This window comes from Oncorhynchus keta, chromosome 9, assembly GCF_023373465.1.
Source record: "Oncorhynchus keta strain PuntledgeMale-10-30-2019 chromosome 9, Oket_V2, whole genome shotgun sequence".
In the NCBI taxonomy this organism is placed as follows: domain Eukaryota; kingdom Metazoa; phylum Chordata; class Actinopteri; order Salmoniformes; family Salmonidae; genus Oncorhynchus; species Oncorhynchus keta.
This window is the reverse complement of record NC_068429.1, coordinates 13,111,947-13,132,030: the sequence shown is the minus strand read 5'-3', so window position 1 is coordinate 13,132,030 and position 20,084 is coordinate 13,111,947. Positions and strand designations below refer to the sequence as shown.

The window sequence follows — 20,084 nt, the reverse complement described above, 5'->3', positions numbered from 1 at the left end:
TTACAGTGCAGTATGTGGGAGGACGGCATAGTGTTATAGTGTCCTACAATGTGTGTACTGTGAAAATATCGTCTGGTCAGTGCTGTGGCTACCAGGTCTCACAATCCACTGTTGTAGCAGGCATTGTGCCAATTCTCAATGGCTGTCAGCCATCATGAAAAGGGAAAAGTACCCATCTGAAGTGGAGACTGTGCAGAGGACAATCACTCCCAAGGTTTCTCTGAAGTGTCAGTTTCCTTAGTGTGTTATAGCTATTGTACATCTGTACGTGCCTTGGTGAGATGGTAAGATGGAGGGATAAAATGGTGAAGAATAGTGGAGAATTGGATATGGCTCTATTTCCCAGATGCACCAAAATAGTATTCTCAGTGTGTGTTTGAATTTACGTGTGTGTGTGGTGGGTGTGTTCAAATAGATAGTCAGTAGTAGTAGTTATTTGAATCTATCTAAATGGGCACCCTTCCAGCACAAGGCCAATGTTGTTTTTTACCCCTGAAAACATCTGTACAGCGGTTTTGGTCAAGTAGTATCTCTAGTTTCCCATTAGATTTAACTGATCATTCAAAATCCCTATTTTGCCAAAGAGCTTGTTGCTATGCAATGGGATAGCTTGTCACTCCTCTGATTGGCCCAGAAGAGTAAACAAATCATGTTGATGTTGTTTATCTCAGACTTGATCTACTACTTGACAGCTGGCACACTGCCAAACTAATCCCCTGCAGTTTCACATTAAACTGACAATGACGCGCAATACAAGTTATTATTACATTAGGTAATTCTGTGGTGATACAGTAATATCCTCTGATTGACAGGGGTAATCCCTCCAAGTTAAAGGCACTACCCTTATGGGCTGAATCCATATCCGCGTTGGTTTCCCCTCCCCTTGTCTGTTCAGAGCCACTACAGTTCGACGCCTTCTATTAATTGCACAAAGCACAGTGACATCACTGGCAGTTAGAAAAGCCATCACAGACAATCAGGCCTTCATGCCAATGGTATGTATGTCAACTCATAGATTATATGTGTCAGCCAGGGCCTAAACACAGATAATGTTCTAGTAACAGATGACATTCATATTCTGACTATCTCTGAAACCCATTTAGATAATACCTTAGATGATACAGTGGTAGCAATACATGGTTTTAACATTTACAGAAAATACAGAAATGCCAGTGGTGGAGGTGTAGCTGTTTTATATTCAGAACCACATTCCTGTAAAGATTAGAGAGGATCTCATGTTAAATACTGTTGAAGTAATATGACTACAGGTTCATCTGCCTCACCTAAAGACCATTCTGGTGGGAAGCTGCTATAGACCAAGTGATAACAGTCAGTATATGTATTTGATATCAACAGAGAGGTATATTTTCTGGGTGATTTAAATATTGACAGGCTTTCATCAAGCTGCCCACTCAGGAAAACAATTCAAACTGTAACCAGTGCCTGCAACCTGGTTCAGGTTGTCAATCAACCCACCAGGGTAGTTACAAACAGCACAGGAATAAAATCATCAACATGTATTGATCATATCTTTACTAAGGCTGCAGAAATATGCTTGAAAGCAGTATCCAGATCCATCGGATGTAGTGATCACAATATAGTAGCCATATCTAGGAAAACCAAAGTTCCAAAGGCTGGGCCTAATATAGTGTATAATAGGTCATACAATAAGTTTTGTGGTGATTCCTATGTTGATGTAAATAATATTTGTCGGTCCGTGGTGTGAAATGAGGAGCAAAAAGACGCTGCACTTGACACATTTATTCAATTCCTTATTCCAGTTACTGATAAGCATGCACCCATTAAGAACATGACTATAAAAACGGTTAAATCCCTGTGGATTGGTGAGGAATTAAAAAATTGTATGGTTGAGAGTGATGTGGAATGGTAAATAAGTCTGGCTGCACAACTGATTGGCAAACATATTGCAAATTGAGAAGTCATGTGACTAAACTAAATCAAAATAAACTACACTATGTAACAAAGATAAATGACATAAAGAATGACAGTAAAGCTTTGGAGCACCTTCAATGACATTTTGGGGAAAAATGCAAACTTTGAATCATATGGCTCATTCATCACAAAATTTACTGATATTGCCAACTACTTTAATGATCATTCATTAGCAAACTTAGGCATGACATGCCAGCAAAAACACTGACACTACACATCCAAGTATATCTGACCAAATTATGAAAGACAACTCAAAATTACAATGCTTATGTGAAGTGAGTATGGAAGAGGTGAAGCAATTATTGTTGTCTATCAACAATGACAAGCCACTGGGGTCTGACATCTTGGATGGAAAATTACTGAGGATAATAGCGGACAATATTGCCACTCCTATTTTACATATTTTCAATTTAAGCCTACTAATTTAAGCCTGGAGAGAAGCAAAAGTAATTCCACCACCTAAGAATATTAATGCACCCTTTACTGGCTCAAATAGCCGACCAATCAGCCTGGTGTTTGACCAGATACAATGCTATTTTACAGTAAACAAATTGACAACAGACTTTCAGCACTCTTATAGGGAAGGACATTCAACAAGCACAGCACTTACACAAATGACTGATGATTGGCTGAGAGAAATTGATAACAGCCCCCATAATCTTTTTTACTTCAGTGCGGCTTTTGACATTATCGATCATAGTCTGCTGCTGGAAAAACATGTGTTATGGCTTTACACCCCCTGCTATATTGTAGATAGAGTTACCTGTCTAACAGAACAGAGGGTGTTCTTTAATGGAAGCCTCTCCAACATAATCCAGGTCGAATTAGGAATTCCCCAGGGCAGCAATCTAGGCCCCTTACTCTTTTCAATCTTTATGAAAACGACATGCCATTGGCTTTGAGTAAAGCCATTGTGTCTATGTATGCGGAGGACTCAACACTATACACGTCAGCTACTACACCGACTGCAACACTTAACAAAGAGCTGCAGTTTGTTTCAGAATGGGTGGCAAGGAATAAATTGGTCCTCAATATTTCTAAAACTAAATAAGTTGTATTTGGGACAAATCATTCACTAAACCTCAACTAAATCTTGTAATAAATAATGTGGAGATTGAGCAAGTAACCCTGGATTGTAAACTGTCATGGTCAAAACATATCGGGGAGAAGTCTGTCCATAATAAAGTGCGACTCTAACAGCACTAACAAATATTATATTCCACATCAAGTAACTGATGTAAGCAGTAAAATTAGATTTTAAAAAACAGAGAGTAATACACATTATGGAACAGCGGAGACTGCGAAACAACACAAACTGGCATCCACACAATTACATGTTTTATTTAACTAGGCAAGGCAGTTAAGAACAAATTATTATTTACAATGACGGCCTACCCCGGCCAAACCCAGACAACAATGGGCCAATTGTGCGCCAGCTTATGAGGTTCCCACTCGAGGCTGGTTGTCGAACCAGGGTCTGTCTTGATCCCTCTATCACTGAGATGCAGTGTCTTAGACAGCTGCGCCACTCGGAAGCCCACACTATACACACATGTACACATGGATTTTGTATTGTAGAGATGTGGTAGTGGAGTAGTCTGTGGTGAAATATGTTGTGACTGTATTGTAACGTTTTTAAAATTGTATAAGGCAGTTGATTTTGCTGGACCCCGGGAAGAATAGCTGCTGCCTTGGTAGGAACTAATGGGGATCCATAATAAATACAAATGCAAATACAGATACTACACAGCAGCCATGCCTCTCTAGATACAGTGGTTTTGCTCAAGTTGTGGTAAGATATAGGATGCCAATTCTTGTTTTAGGAGGTTAGCTAGGCCACAGTTTAAGCCATACTTTGAGCAGTTCTGTATTAAACGCTAGCCCTGTCTAGCCCTTTCCCACTATAACCGAAGAGACATACTGTAGCCTATTTATACATGTGGAATTTCTGTTGAGAAGTTGGGAGTTAAAAGGGCATCTGAAAAACAAAAGGGAAGATTTTTTGCTCTAATTTGTGCCCCGGGGCAGCATGCCATGCAAAAGGCAGCATGGAGTCCTTTTCCTGCCATGCCACAATGGTCGGTTGGCAGCACTCGCAAAGCTGGGTGGGCACTGTCCCTGGCACACACAGTCAAAGCCCCTTTGTACTCAGTCCCACATTGGCTATTTATATCCATTAACTTCCTTATTGCGGTAGATTAACCATAAACGAGTCGCTATGGGGTTTTATCTCAGAAAAGTATGCAGCTATGTTATGGTCAAACACTAGTTGAAGAGGAATGCTGTAGTGTAGTTGTGTGGGAACAGTCTAGATAATTGTGCCGGCCTAGAGTCAGTGGATGCTCACAGGCATTTGAAATGGGATATTCTCAATTAAAAAAAATGAGTTAAATGCTCAAACGCAAAAAATGTTAACCATGTGTGTAGAGATGTTTGGAAAATGAATTTGTCTACTGGCACACTGTTGAAAGGTGTGAGTAAAACTAAAAAGCTAAATTGTGTTTAAAAACAAACAGGCTAAACAAGAGTTGGAAGTTCTCATGTGTGTGGTTTGGCACTGGCCAATGCATGTCCACTGTCTTTGAAACAATTATTTTTGGTCTAATGTGAAAAGCCTTTGTGGTGCGTTTCACTTGGCTGAGTGAAAATGAATAAACAAATTGAAAAAAAATGAGCCACCTACACATCTCTTGAGGTCTAAAAAAATTACCACCACCTACGGAAACCACCTTAATACATTGTGTTTGGCATCAGTACACTTTAGCAGTTATTGTTTTAAACCTTTTACTGCCAAAACCAGAAAGGTGTTTAAATGCAGTTGTCACAGTTGTATTATTAGCCAATTAGTCTTAAAGATGAGACATTTGGAAAGATTTAAGACACCACAAAAATTGTGTGTGTGTGGGGGGGGAAGGGTTATATATGTGGTCATGCAAGCTTAGGGAGAACCCAGAAGTGCAGTCTTTTGCAGAGCTAGTTCTCACCAAACTGGCCCACTTCCTATGTGCCCCTTCCTCTAGCTGTTTAAATGAACCACACTTTGTCCCAAAGGACACTGAGAAGGGAAGGAAGAGGGGGGGGGTCTACGACTCTGCGTCCTTAAGGATGGAATTAAGCCTGGCTAGAGGTTACCGGCTGTGTTCAGCGGGGTGGTGGAAAGCAGTCTGTCAAACAAGCTATATTTAAGTCTCTCTGGTCCCTTTCCCACAGTGCTAAAGCTCAGAAAATGCGAGAGGGGGAGAGACCTCAAGTTGAAGCCAAACAGCATGGCTAGCTAGCGTGGAATGCTATCGTGCTATCCTATCCTCTACTCAGTTTACTGTTTCAGTTGGGGGCTGATTCACAAGTACTCTAAGTGTGTGATTTGGGTCAGGCTTAGAATGCCATCGTGCTACACTATACTCTGTTTCAGTTGAGGACTGATTCACAAGTACTGTAACTCACTCACCCCCTATCTGAGACATCTACTGCAGCCCTCATCCTCCACATACAACACCCATTCTGCCAGTCACATTCTGTTAAAGGTCTCCAAAGCACACACATCCCTGGGTAGCTCCTCTTTTCAGTTCGCTGCCGCTAGCAACTGGAACGAGCTGCAACAAACACTCAAACTGGACAGTTTTATCTCAATCTCTTCATTCATAGACTCAATCATGGACACTCTTACTGACAGTTCTGGCTGCTTTGAGTGATGTTTTGTTGTTTCTACCTTTTTGCCTTTTGTGCTGTTGTCTGTGCTCTAATGTTTGTACCGTGTTTTGTGCTGCTACCATGTTGTGTTGCTACCATGCTGTGTTGTCATGTGTTGCTGCCATGCTATGTTGTTGTCTTAGGTCTCTCTTTATATATATAGTGTTGTCTCTCTTGCAGTGATGTGTGTTTTGTCCTATATTTATATTTTATAAAATATATATTTTTAATCCCAGCCCCTGTCCCCGCAGGAGGCCTTTTGGTAGGTTGTCATTGTAAATAAGAATTTGTTGTTAACTGACTTGCCTAGTTAAATAAAGGCTACATAAAAAATATAAATAAACTGTGATTGGGGTCAGGACTAGCTATCTTAGAATGCTATCGTGCTACACTATACTCTGTTTCAGTTGAGAGCTGAGTCACATGTAGCCCACTGAATGATTTGTTTTTGAGGAGGGCTGAGGAAATCTGCATGGAATAAAGCCATTGTTTATCCATTGTGATGGCAAAATTTGGGAATTCCTAGTTACACAACATTTTACTGGAAGAATTCAAGCCAATCCGATAACTGTGAGTCACAATTTGATAAAAACACAGTCTTTCCTCTCTGTCCTTTATCTTAAAAGGATCGGCGACTAGAAAGACCAAACACGGGGTAAATTTAGCCGATACATTGTTGCTGCAGAGAGATTGACCTCTGAAAGATGGGAACCGAGTTAATAGGCCTTTGCACAATGGTTCCTCAATAAAATACATACCACAGTGTTATGACGCACTTTAACTATGTTATTGGTCAAACCTATAAACAATATTAACAATAGAGATCTATTCTATTGATATGGACATAAGACACTGTTTCATTGAATAAGTAACATTTAACTTGTGGTCCTTCTGTAGCTCAGTTGGTAGAGCATGGCGCTTGTAACGCCAGGGTAGTGGGTTCGATCCCGGGACCACCCATACGTAGAATGTATGCACACATGACTGTAAGTCGCTTTGGATAAAAGCGTCTGATAAATGGCATATATTATTATTATTATATATTATATTATTATTATTATTATATTATTATATTATTATTATTATAACTTGAAGGTGTTGGATATTGGTTGTCACCAACTCTGTGACAACGTATACACTTAGACTACTGTTTCTTACAACTGAGGGACTTGACTGACCAAAGGCCTAGACAAAACAGTGTGAATCAATCTACAACCCAACAAAACGTTATACACTTGACCATAAGCCACATTCTTTCATTGTTAAATACTTCACCCTATCAAGGCTTGATCTAGCCTGGTTGAAGCAGACTGACGTGAGCGTTCAGTCCAGTTTAACCAGGCTAGGCTTGACCACAGCTTGTGAGTAAATCACTGATGAGAGTTAAGTGCCTGTTCCGAAGGCTTCGGCAGCAGAAGTGGCTGCCAACTGTTACACACAGAGCCACAGCTGTGACTTGAATGCAGGGCAGGAGTGGTATCCTGTCCACTGAACAGCTTATCATTTGATGCCGCTCTCGTCCACTGGAACCAGCCCAAAGCTCATTTAACACACTGTAACACATACTGTAGCACACTGACAAGTAATTTAATGGGAGATAGAGACAGCAACACTATGCCATAGTGGGATTGACTGGGAAAGGCTTACAGTATAACCTCGTTTATCACTTTATCTCATCGTTCCAGAGCCTCCAAATATTGTAGTGAATAGGGAGGATAGCCGATATGACCTGAATGACCTCGACACACTAGACTCTGGGCCTCTTTGCAGGGTGATATGCAGACCTGGAGTGGCTTATTCTGTGGGCTGCAACTTGTAAAAAACATAGCAGAAACATAGCTCTTTATTCTAGTTGAGAGAGGGGCATGTATGTTCTACACAATACATTTTCTACAACATTCTGTAACATTGAATGCTCCTGAATAAGCCTATGACTATGTCCCAGTATCCACGCTATGTATAAGGCCCATGACTGTTCCCAGTATCCACGCTATGTATGATGCCCATGACTGTTCCCAGTATCCACACTATGTATAAGCCCCATGACTGTTCCAAGTATCCACACTATGTATAAGGCCCATGACTGTTCCCAGTATCCACAATGTATGAGGCCTATGACTGTTCCCAGTATCCACACTATGTATGAGGCCTAATACTATGTCCCAGTATCCATGCTATGTATAAGCCCCATGAGTGTTCCCAGTATCCACACTATGTATAAGGCCCATGACTGTTCCCAGTATCCACACTATGTATGAGGCCCATGACTGTTCCCATACCCACACTAGAACACCACTTAGAATGAACCAATGTATTTGCCATGCATTCTAATGCTAGCCTGTGTGTTAGTGTGGATACTGGCACAAAGCCAGTGTCTCCATAGGATTAAGTAGAGTAGGTGAGTGAGTGCGGGTCTAGGAGGCAGTAAGGGATAAATGAAACTTCAGAGGAATCTCCACCTCGCTTATCAACGACACTCAGGCTTATCTAGGCACAACAGTGCTTTCACTGTGTGACTAGGTCCTATTCACTGACAAGAATTGCATTTCATGCTCTTGTTTTTGAAGACTTAGTCCAGTCAGATTCAAAGCTGTCATCGCAATAAGCGAGTTAGCATGGTCTAATATTTAGAAGTTAGCTTAGCTATGTCAGTTAATTTTAAACTGTGATGTCCACACCCAGTGCTTAACAGCTCTCTGAGTAGTTATTTGCAGTATTTCAAAACATACAGCCTACAGCATGTCGACATGGGTCATCATTCACAATTTATAGGATATTCTCACATGCAGATGTCCTTAACGTTCACTGTGTATCACTGTCCTTGTCTAATTTTATTCTGGTGTACAGGTTTAAGACAGGAGAGTCCATTAAAAAAAAAAAACTTTTTCTAATGCACTTTGACGGTCTTTCCCAAAAGCATGATTCAGAATGTTTACATCCTTTTCTCCACCATGGGTACTTGAGTCAAATAATTTTACATTGAGTGACTGATTTACAAAGAATGACAAAAATCTATAGAAAGTACCATGAGTAAAGTGTTCCTGAAAGTCGACCAACAATGATTAATGTTCCTGTTTTGGAGGTCTGACTAGTCATTACTATTGTCTCCTGCTACGGTCATAGTTAGTCTCTTGCCTCAATTGGTCAAACCTTGTGACATGGTTGGAGATCATAGGTTCTCACAGGGGAAACATTCTGTTGCTGCGCCGTGGCTTTGAAATGTAGTTTATGGCATTAACGAGAGCTGCTGTAGTCCACCCTGGCATGGGTTGCCTCGCTCCTATGCCTCGACAATGAGGTCAACAACAACATGTGAGGTCACCCAGTGCCAAACCACAACTTTTCAAAGCACATTGGTCCTGACCAGGAAAATGGCTACCCAAAAAGGTGGAGTGAGGGGCACACCGGGGTGGAGCAAGTTACCATTCAAGGTGTGTGTGTGCAAAACAAATCAGTCAATGAAGTTTTGTTTTTTGCATTTGCAACCTTAGTTGCAGGTTTGCAACTTAGGCGTATTTACAGTACATCTCACAACCACTATCTATCTCCACACCCACTTAAAGCATCTATAAGGGTCTACAGTAGGCCTATGTTTCCATGGGTTGTCTGCACACCAGGTTGAATGAATGACGCAACAGGAAGTGGTTTGACATTTTTCACTGACAGTTGAACAAATACGCAACACCACCCACAAAGTGCCAAGGAGGCTCTGCTTCCTCTGTATCCAAGCACAATGTGAAACAACTGTGTTCTTGCCCTTCCCTATCGTATGTCTGTACCAAATACTATTCTAAATCATTTCAAATACTTTAGCTGTTCTTGATTGAACTTGCCTAGCACAATGGAACCATTGGAAAAGTCCAGAAAGTGAAAACCCCACCCACTTGACACTTCAGGCATCCTAAAGCAAACGCTCAAAGTATTTGAAAGATTTCAAATAGTATTTGAACCCAGGTCTCGTCCCTACCACTTCTCCATCATTTAGATTTTTACACCCACTCACAAACGGTTGCATTGTGTAATCTGATAGGCATTGTGAAGAATTGAAAAAGTCACTATCCTGTTGTCTCACTGGTCCTAAGTCAGGAAGAGTTCATTGGCATGGTTGAATGTACAATACTGAAAGCTCTATCTGTATCCAATAGCATGTCATTCACATTTCTTTGTACTGTAATAGGGAGTGCCAGAATTATAGTGCGTGGTTCCAGGGCAAAGGATCATTATCTGAAAGGAACGTCCTCTGTGGACGTGTTAACAACGTGTCTAGTAATATTACGTCTTCTCTAAAGCTCTTTAGCGAAAACCAGCTGAAGGGCTCTACTGTCTCAGCTGTATACGGATATAAAGATGCCATTGTTTATCGTTCGCTGCTAGTTTACAGTTAAAACCCTTGTGTTATTTACGTGTCTTGTTTAATGTTGATTAATTGCTATGCTGGCATACGGATGCATTTCAATAGGGTTCAGTTGCATATAGCTTCAAATGTTTACAATGTTTATAATGTGTCTTGTTTATTGTCGGTTAATTTAAATGCTATCATATGGATGTGTTTATTGTGGTTACGTTGTATGCTTAGTTAGCTACAAATATGGTGAGTTATATTTAATCATTGTTCAACCAACCACATCTTTAGCCTGCAACACTGTGTATTGTTGTCAGTGTGGCCTTCAATCTGCTGCGTTGACAGAATGTTTACCTGAACACCAGACATATGACCTCAGCCGCATTGATGCGAATTAGTTTTGTGTTGACATCATTGTTTAGTTGTTGTCGCAGCCACCCTCTTGTCTGTTTTCACTTTCCCTAGTTGTTCGGTGCGGTCTGGAATAGCTGAACTAGGACACGGTTAATGCCGGCGCACTGAATAGACAGACATCTGTGTTTAGTCTGTGGCAGTTGGAATGTGATCGCTGTCTGTTCGCATGTTCATTTTTGTGGTAAATATCAACCCGAGCCAGAGGGATTTGTACATTTAAGCATTAAGAGAAAACATTGACAGATCCCAAACATCTATCTCTCAATACATTCAATCAAAAACGTAGAATATATTAAGACACTGCCTTTTGTTTATTTTGAGTGTGGTATGTTAGGTTAGCGTTACTCTGTTTGGAGTGGTAAAGAAACTTAGGTTGTACAGATGACGATTCATTCTTCTGTATAGTTTATCTATCCTCTGTCACAGGGAAGCAAGGAGATCTATACAGGTTAGTAAAGCCTCCGTCATTTGAGAGTGGTTTTATACTAATAACCTATATAGATCTCCAGCATCTCAAGAGAGATAGATGACCTTTAGTATAATTCTAACAGAAAAATGGTAGAGAGGCCCTGCATATTACAGTAGGTCAAACATTGACTGGCATGTCTAGCAATATTGATGTAACACAGGAAATGGAAAGGATTCTACTTGACTATGGACCATAGTTGACTGAATGTTCTCAGGTGAACTTTACTAATTACTACACCACAAAATATAGCTTTTAACAAAGGCAGATAGGCCTATTCAGCAAATCACATTTTTTATTGGTCACACACATATTTAGCACATGTTATTGCGGGTGTAGCGAAATGCTGGTGTAGTGGCAGATTCAAAGCATTGAGTCTGACCCTCGAGGATTTCACACCAAAAGAACATACTGTATTCAATCCCATTGTGCCACCTGTATGTATGACGCATCAACACACACACTTTATGATGCTTGAAACCCTTGTCAATATCACTGTATCTCTCCCTTCCTCTACTCCAGACAGATGATGCTCAGTAACCAAGCCAGACGCCAATGAAAGATAACCGTCTGCTGCCATGACGACCAGTCGCTGCACTCTGTTGCCGGAGGTGCTGCCAGAGCGTTCTGACTCTGCCCACACAGGGAGTTGCTTGAGCGACAGGGACTTTGATCCAATGGGTAGCCTGGACTACCCGACAGAGCCTGACCTCCCAGGAAAAGCAATGGAAGAGCAGAGCAGTCCGGCCAATGGAGAGCCGCAGTACTACATGCAAGTGTCTGCCAAGGATGGGCAGCTGCTGTCACCTATCGTGGGAGCGTACGCCAAACAGAGGTATGGACCTGACAAACATGGATAGAATATAGTTTTGTACGAGTGTGGAGGGGAGGGGTTGGTGGGGGGCAGAGGTAAAGTGAAGCTAGTTTTAAATATATACCCAAATATAACCAAACACGATTTCTGAATGGTAACAAATCAAGTGCCTCTCAAAAGGATTCCCCCCCCCTCTATCTGTCTGGGATGTCCTTCTTGTTCTCTGTGCTGTGAAAGAGGACTATATAGATCCTATAGATGAGTAACTATGGCTTCAGACAGCTACATAACTTACATACCAATCACACTAACTGGCCCTGTGGGGTAAATGTCTGTACATTTGAAACACAACAAATGTCCTGTTCTGGCCGGATGGTGCAGAGTCTAAATTTAGCACCTTGATTAGCATGTACGCCTGACGGGACTTTGTCACTCACACACACTATGGGAGACAAAGGGGGGCTTTAGCGGCAACAGCTGCAGTCATGCAGACTGGGTCACAACTGTTAGCCCCCCCAAAGCCCTCTTAATAATCAGCCTGTGGCATAGAGCTAGCTAGCATAGGGTAGCTTAGCTTAGAGATAGATAGCATAGTAGCAAAGCGGCAGCTAGCATAGATTGGCATACAGTAGAGCTGGTAGCATACATTATTGGGATCAACTTAATTTGCTACCTATTACAGAATAAATATTACAGAATAAATTGCCATGGTAGCTACAATCTACAATGTATTATTTAATAAATACTGATTGAAGAGTATGTGCTATCCGAGTCCAAGGTCTACTTGTGCCATCTTTCCAACTCTATGTCTGGCCATTGGCAAGACAACACAAACAGATCTGGGACCAGGTTATAAATATGTATTTTTGTCATATATGTCTAATATAAACTAAATCAACAAACATTATCGCCATAGATGTTTATTAGTTGTTTTCGTATCCAGTGACGTTGTCGTCATGTTTGTTCTGTTGATGATCAACATGAAAAACAATTTCCAGATTAGGTTTAAAGGCTTTTATTACTTCAAACTGACGACGACTCCAAAGTTTTTTTTTGTTCTAGCAAAATCGTATTATTAATTCATTTGTCTGACAAGATGATGTTCATTCTGTTGTGTTAGTTATTGGCAGCGACGAGTGTTTATGTTCAAGGGGAGGTTTGTTGAGTGAGGGGCTCATTCATTGCGTCAAAGACATCGGCTTAGTTTCCTGATGAAATCAAGGCGATCAACAACCCAACATAATCATCATCCAGATTAGAGGATTAGATGCCATATAGGAGATTGGTGAATCATAGATTACAGTCCATATAGTAAATGAAAGTAATAATCCTCCTTGCATATGTTGTTTTAATCCAGAAAATGTTTGATTTGAGTCTGTAATCTAAGAGATGTACTGTATGTATGCATAGTACAGAGACAGAATAGACAGGGTATTCTAACAATGTGTGACAGCGTCAAATTACACCAACTCCCTCCCAGGGTTTTGTTATTTAACCAGCTAGTTTTCTATCCACTCAAATATTGACCTGATATTTTTGAAAACCTCTAGTCAGTGAATTGTGATGTCCAATCTTAGTTGTTATTGTTCTCGGGAAGGGAAGGGTGGATACCTAGTCAGTTGTCGAACTGAATGCCTTCAACTGAAATGTGTCTTCCGCATTTAACCTAATCTCTGAATCAGAGAGGTGCGGGGGCTTCCTTAAGACTGACATCCATGTCTTCAGCGCCCGGGGAACCGTGGGATAACTGCCTTGCTCAGGGGCAGAAAGACAGATTTTTACCTTGTCAGCTTGGGGATTCAATCCAGCAACCTTCCGGTTACTGGCACAATGCTCTAACCACTAGGCTACCTGCCCAAATACTTAGTCAGATGTTATTGTTCTCAGAAAGGGGGAAGTAGGATCCCTAGTCAGTTGTTATTATTCTCAGAAAGGGGGAAGTAGGATCCCTAGTCAGCTGTTATTGTTCTCAGAAAGGGGGAAGGGGAATACCTAGTCAGTTGCACAACTGAATGCATTCAGCTGTGTCTTCTGCATTTAACCCAACCCCTCTAAATCAGAGAGGTGCGGGGTGCTGCCTTAATCGACGTCCACGTCATCAGCGCACGGGGAGCAGTTGTGTTGGGGGTTAATTTCCTTGCTCACGGGTGGAACGGCACATTTTTCCACCTGCGGTCCCAAGCTTCAAGGGGAACAGAAAACACCAGCCTGTAAAAACATCAGTGTATCTAAAGACAATTTCTTTCTGTTCCTCTTTTCCTCACCTCGTTCCATATCGCCGAAGCCCTCTGCCTGAGCGGCCCATGTGTCGGATCTGTCATGACGGAGGGGGTCAGGAGGAGCTGCTCTCCCCCTGTGAGTGTGCAGGGACCCTGGGTACCATCCACCGGAGCTGCCTGGAGCACTGGCTCTCTGCCTCTGGCACCAGCGCCTGTGAGCTCTGCCACTACCAGTTCACTGTACAGAGGAAGAACCGGCCACTGATGGAGGTACAGTATACAGACACATAAATACACACATGCACACACAAAATGCAGCATGTAAATAAACCATTGTCATAATCACATGCTACCCATACGGCGCATGGCCCTTCTGTCCCCATCTGTCCACATAATCCCAACAAACACATATATGTTTGTCCGCGCTGGGCTTAAAACCAGGCCTAGGACCTGTCCTGTTTTTCCATGTTATTTTCATGTTACATCAAAACAACATGCCAAAGGATTTTCTTGGTCCTTCTGTAGCTCAGTTGGTAGAGCATGGCGCTTGTAACGCCAGGGTAGTGGGTTCGATTCCCGGGACCACCCATACGTAGAATGTATGCACACATGACTGACTGTAAGTCGCTTTGGATAAAAGCGTCTGCTAAATGGCATATATTATTATTATTATTATTATTATATTATCTTTTAGGAAGAACACAGTCTAGTAAATCTGTCATTTATAGTTAGTTATAAGCTGTGGTGTGAAGTTTGGTCTATATGCACAGATGGAATATGAAGTGAAGGGGGTTGAAGACACTTTGGGCTTCTGGTAAACATTCCATGGCACTTCACACAATACTGCAATACTGCAAGTGAATGAATAAATCAACTACAAATGAGTTTTGGTTCTCGTGGTAATAAGTAAGCTCACTGCTAATATCAGTTGTATTTATGAATTTCTTTACCCCTCATTTCCCCTTTTATTTGAAGAAGATTTCACCCCATATTTTTGTGGAATGAATTCGACCACAATGTGTGTGTGTGTTATAGTGTCCTCGTCTCCACAATAACCTCTAGCTAACATGTTATTACCCCCTAGCATCTCCTCCATTCTTTCTGCATCAGGACACTGCCTCCATATATAATATATAATTGGATAGCGGTGGTGCAAAGTGGTTGTTTGGTGGCAATTACACCCGTACCATGCATACCATGGTAGCATTTCTCATAAGACCTGGGTTCAACAACTATTCCAAAACGTTCAAATACATTGATTGTTTTCTTAAACCTGTCTGGTGTGCCGAATTGGTGGGATTTGCGATTTTGGGACAGTTCTATTGGTTCCACTGTGCTAGGTGAGCTCAATCAAGCACAGCTGAAGTAACTGAAAATATTTAAAATCGTATTTGAACCCAGGTCTGATTCCTCATGAATATAATATATCATCTATATATCGTGCCTCATCGTCCGGATCATAAAGAGAGCTTTGTTCCATGAGGTTTTGAGGATGCACCAGGATTTTTATTTTATATTCTTGGAGCCATAGACTTTTAATATTGACAAACCACAGACATTGTGGGTTGGTTTGCGATTGAATTTCTCGTTATGTTCAGGAGAAGTCTACTTTCCAAATATTTGAAGAATGGGCTTTAGTTAAAGACGAACTCTGGAACTTTTGTATAATTTCATCCACAGTGCATCTTTAATATACTGAAACCAAATATATTGTTGGGTAGTTGGCAATCCAAGCTAGCTGTCTATCAAAGCAAAGCGCATGTTGCTTTGGAATAGAGGTTGTATGAGGGAGAAAATGGCATCGCTAAATCAGCAAGGCATCATTTGGTTGGCTCTAGCCCAACCTCGCCCAGTCCACGAAGACCTGACTGGCATCCTGTTTTAGAGTAAATCCAGTTACACTCTCCTATCTCTCAACATATTGCTATCAAACTCAGTCAGCAATTTTCTGCTAGCAATACACTGTTCCTGTTAGCTGGAAGACCATAAAACAATACACTGTTCCTGTTAGCTGGAAGACCATAAAACAATACACTGTTCCTGTTAGCTGGAAGACCATAAAACAATACACTGTTCCTGTTAGCTGGAAGACCATAAAACAATACACTGTTCCCGTTAGCTGGAAGACCATAAAACAATACTGTTCCTGTTAGCTGGAAGACCATAAAACAATACACTGTTCCTGTTAGCTGTTAGCTGGAAGACCATAAAACAATACACTGTTCCTGTTAGCTGGAAGACCATAAAACAATACACTGTTCCTGTTAGCTGGAAGACCATAAAACAATACACTGTTCCTGTTAGCTGGAAGACCATAAAACAATACACTGTTCCTGTTAGCTGGAAGACCATAAAACAATACACTGTTCCTGTTAGCTGGAAGACCATAAAACAATACACTGTTCCTGTTAGCTGGAAGACCATAAAACAATACACTGTTCCCGTTAGCTGGAAGACCATAAAACAATACACTGTTCCTGTTAGCTGGAAAACCATAAAACAATATACTGGTGTTAGCTGAGCAAATATAGAATTTACTGTCACAAAACCGAGAACCCAAGGGTGGTTACCGGAGCCCTATACTACAATATACATACCTGGTTTGAGGAATTAGCGAGGTAACTTTGGTCAATTGAGTTCAACTCGGGATAACCAATACCAAGAAAGTGGCTCATATTTTAGCCAGGTACATTTATATGGCAATGAATCCTCCTGGGTAGGCTAACTCCATTTATCCTGAATTAAGTGTTGAGTCGCGAGCTGAGGAACAATGAAATCAGATTCCCTCCCTCTCGCAAAGATTGAGTCATCACCCCCTTCATTTGAGAAAGACAAGTGACAAAATATTTTATTAATCAATCAATCAAATGCTTTTTTGGTGTGTTAAAAAATATCAAAGTTAAAATACATATCACATTACACATTTAGTGTCGATGCACGCGCATCATTTTCATGACGTTGTCAGCCAACCCGTCTATAAAGTCTTCAACAAGCCTATTTCACAACATAGCCTGTTGAACTTTATTTCATTTTGATTTCGGCACAAATGAAAATGTGGCATTGACTCGCCCATTGATTGATGTTTCGGTTGTCAGCAAACGTGACATTTTCTCTCCTCTCTCCGTCTCTAGTGGGTGCGTAACCCGGGCTTGCGCCAGGAAAAACGGACGCTGTTCGGCGACATGGTGTGCTTCCTGCTCATCACGCCTCTAGCCACAATCTCCGGGTGGCTGTGTCTGCGGGGGGCCGTGGACCACCTGCACTTTTCCAGCCGCCTGGAGGCCGTGGGCCTCATCGCTCTCACCGTGGCCCTCTTCACCATCTACCTCTTCTGGACCCTGGTGAGTGGTGGAGGGTGACAGCCAGTACATCTCAGCAGAGGTCAGACTAATTTTGGGCGTTTCTTGTGCCTTTTGCGCAAATTCTTTCCCGTTTTCCCTTGGGTGTGTCTGTGACGCAAAACCCTTGCACAGATACATCGCATTATTCACAAATGCCTCATAAGGAGTACACATACAAGCCATTTGACTGGTAAAAAACAATCTAACAAGTATATGGCTCTCTGGATTCTCCATTCCTATTGTGTATATTGTAGGATCCTCTTTTCAGGGTGCTATGCAGGAAAAAGGAATGCAACCCTGGGAATTTAGCACTTTTAGTCAGCCACTTGGTTTGCTCATAGTAAAAGATGCTGTTAGGCACAGATCTAGGATCAGCTTACCCTGTCCCAATTCTAGACATTACTCAACACAAAACCAACGTCAGACCAGTGTCTAGTGCAGGGATGGGCAATCTGAACTTAAATCTGAATTTATCATGAGGGGCTTCAGTTGCTTGCGGGTCTTCGTACCCACCAGATAGCTGGCTGCTAGACTAATTTACCAATCTGAAAGTTAGCTGACATTGGCTAATTGAGTGACTGACATAAAATAAACTGCTGATGCACAACCAAATTTCACCTTGTGTACTGTACTATTCTAACTTGGTAAGTTGAGCCTGCATTTTTTTTTATGGATTGATCAGAGGGCCTTCAAAAGGGGCGGTCGCATACAGCCTGCCAGCTGCCTATCTCTGGTCTAGGGGCTTTAAAAAAAATGTTTTTAAACATTTAACCATTATTTAACTAGTCAAGTCAGTTAAGAACAAATTATTATTTACAATGACAGCCTACCGGGGAACAGTAGGTTAACTGCCTTGTTCAGGGGCAGAACGACAGATTTTTACCTTGTCAGCTCGGGGATTAGATTCAACAACCTTTCGGTTACTGGACCAACCAGTAGGCTATCTGCCGCCCCAACATCTTCCTCTTCCACTTGTTTGGGCTTGCATAAAACATTACAGTAATGGGTACAGTATATACAGTATTTAAACCTGAATTTGCCTCTCTACCACAGGTGTCGCTCAGGTATCACTGTCGGCTGTACAACGAATGGCGGCAGACCAATCAGAGGGTGGTGCTTCTCCTCCCCAGGACACATGGTGAACCGTCTGATCCGCCCTCTTCACGAGGTCCATCTCGTGAAAAATGGCCATCCAAAGAGACTATTGTCTGAGCAGCCCTTTCTTCAAAAGCCATGAAGGAGAAACACTGAGGAAGAATGGGGATAGTTCCATAGGTGCCAGAACAGTATTTGCTTCTGATGCCCTCCAGTGCTGAACTTTGAAGTGCCCACACGTGTGGAATTGCCACCAAATGTCATTAATGGGCACCTAGGAATGGTTTAAACACACATTTACTAAGGCGGTAGAGTTACTGTACAACAGAGACCTTCTCTTCGGTGAAGCATTCATTTTGGACTCAAAATGCAGCATTACATCCCACCACTGCCACCAAAATGTCATAGAGGGATGGACAGGTACATTTGGTGATATAGAAGTGGTGGAGTGCGTAATTGGTCATAAAGCATTTGGACTGAAGGACAGCCAGGAAAAGTTTGCCACTGTGACCATATGCTGTGATTGGTGATTCCTGTGAAGTGCAGAAAAGATTATCTGGTTCATATAACATACCAACATAAACCTGTGTATAGCATTACTATATTAGTCACATTCTACCAATAAACAAATCAAAGCCCAGAGTGTAAATAAGTACTTCAACTACTTCAGTATTTTACATAGTATTAAACTCTTACCTTTACATGTATGGGTCTCTGTGCCACTGAAACAGTGGGGGACTACTCATTTTTCATTGTTTCAAACATTTCACTACGGTGTGCCCTGCTGAACACGATCCAACTTAAGACAGGCTTTGTGGAGTGTTAAACAGGGCATAGGTTGATGTAGGCCTATACTAGCTGCTCAGTCTTTCTTTGCAAGTCCTCCCCTTAGATAAGAACACCATTAACAGTTGAAGTACATTGAGGCTGACCTTAACATAAAAGGGACATTTTGAATTAATTTATATTTTGGCTACAAAGTAGTGTGAAAAATACAATATTGGTCTCAGTTGAGAACTGGTTGACTGTGGTATGTTAAGTCATCCACTTCACTTACAAATAGCTGTGTTTGTTAGACATCCCATCTTTGACTCATGAGTGGTCATGTCATTGTGTCTATGATTTTCTTTTGTTCTTTTGTAGTCACTGCCTTAAAGTATTTTGTGATGGTTCTCTTCCTAGAAATGGTTGTATAGCCTAGCCAAGACTATTCAGGTTGATTAGAAGGGCCAAAAACACTTGCATTTTCTGTCTTGAACTTCTTGTTATACCAGATGTATTAAACTATCAAAGTATTTTTTTTAATCATTGAGTACATGGTGCACTTATTTAACTCTTCAGCATCTTCATTTGATTAAATTTCAGGCTTCACTTTGAGCTTGTTGGTGAAGTGGAATAAACTTCCGTAATGTTTGTGTGTCGGGGTGGCAGTTTGATCAAATGTATTCTCTCTACAGTTGTTATTTTATCAGCTGTTTTAAATAAAATTATGAACTTAAAGGACTCCGGGGCTGTTCTAAATGTTACATTTCCTTTAAAGTGATTAACTGAATCAGCTCACAACCATCCTTCCAGAGTGTCAGATTGGTAACCTTAATGCATACTCCGATTTGAACATGCAAGGAGTATTACTTGACTTTCATAAAGCATTATTGAATGCCACAAAAGGATAGGATACTGTTCTCTATTCAAAAGAGAAATAAAGAGTACATTGAGTCAAAAAAAGAATGGTTTTGAAAAACAAAAAGGC

The 20,084-nt window shown here is 41.3% G+C and overlaps 1 protein-coding gene and 1 long non-coding RNA gene across 3 annotated transcripts in view; one reads left to right on the top strand and one right to left on the bottom strand.

Annotated features, from left to right (window-relative positions):
- The window catches only part of LOC118387281 (E3 ubiquitin-protein ligase MARCHF3-like), a 441,656-nt gene extending 421,819 nt beyond the window's left edge, over positions 1–19,837 (top strand). For both annotated transcript variants that reach the window (XM_052525258.1, XM_035775465.2), the window contains exons 2-5: positions 11,388–11,700; positions 13,964–14,168; positions 17,030–17,239; positions 18,293–19,837. In XM_052525258.1, coding sequence (XP_052381218.1) covers positions 11,444–11,700; positions 13,964–14,168; positions 17,030–17,239; positions 18,293–18,451 — 831 coding nt within the window. In that variant the 5' untranslated portion in view covers positions 11,388–11,443 and the 3' untranslated portion in view covers positions 18,452–19,837. The remainder of the gene's footprint in view (positions 1–11,387; positions 11,701–13,963; positions 14,169–17,029; positions 17,240–18,292) is intronic.
- Positions 13,718–16,644, bottom strand: LOC118387282 (uncharacterized). Its single transcript, XR_004826389.2, has 3 exons — positions 16,496–16,644; positions 13,944–14,136; positions 13,718–13,861 (listed from the first exon to the last, which is right to left on the bottom strand). It is a non-coding gene; the product is annotated as an uncharacterized LOC118387282 (long non-coding RNA).
- Positions 19,838–20,084: the final 247 nt, after the last annotated feature.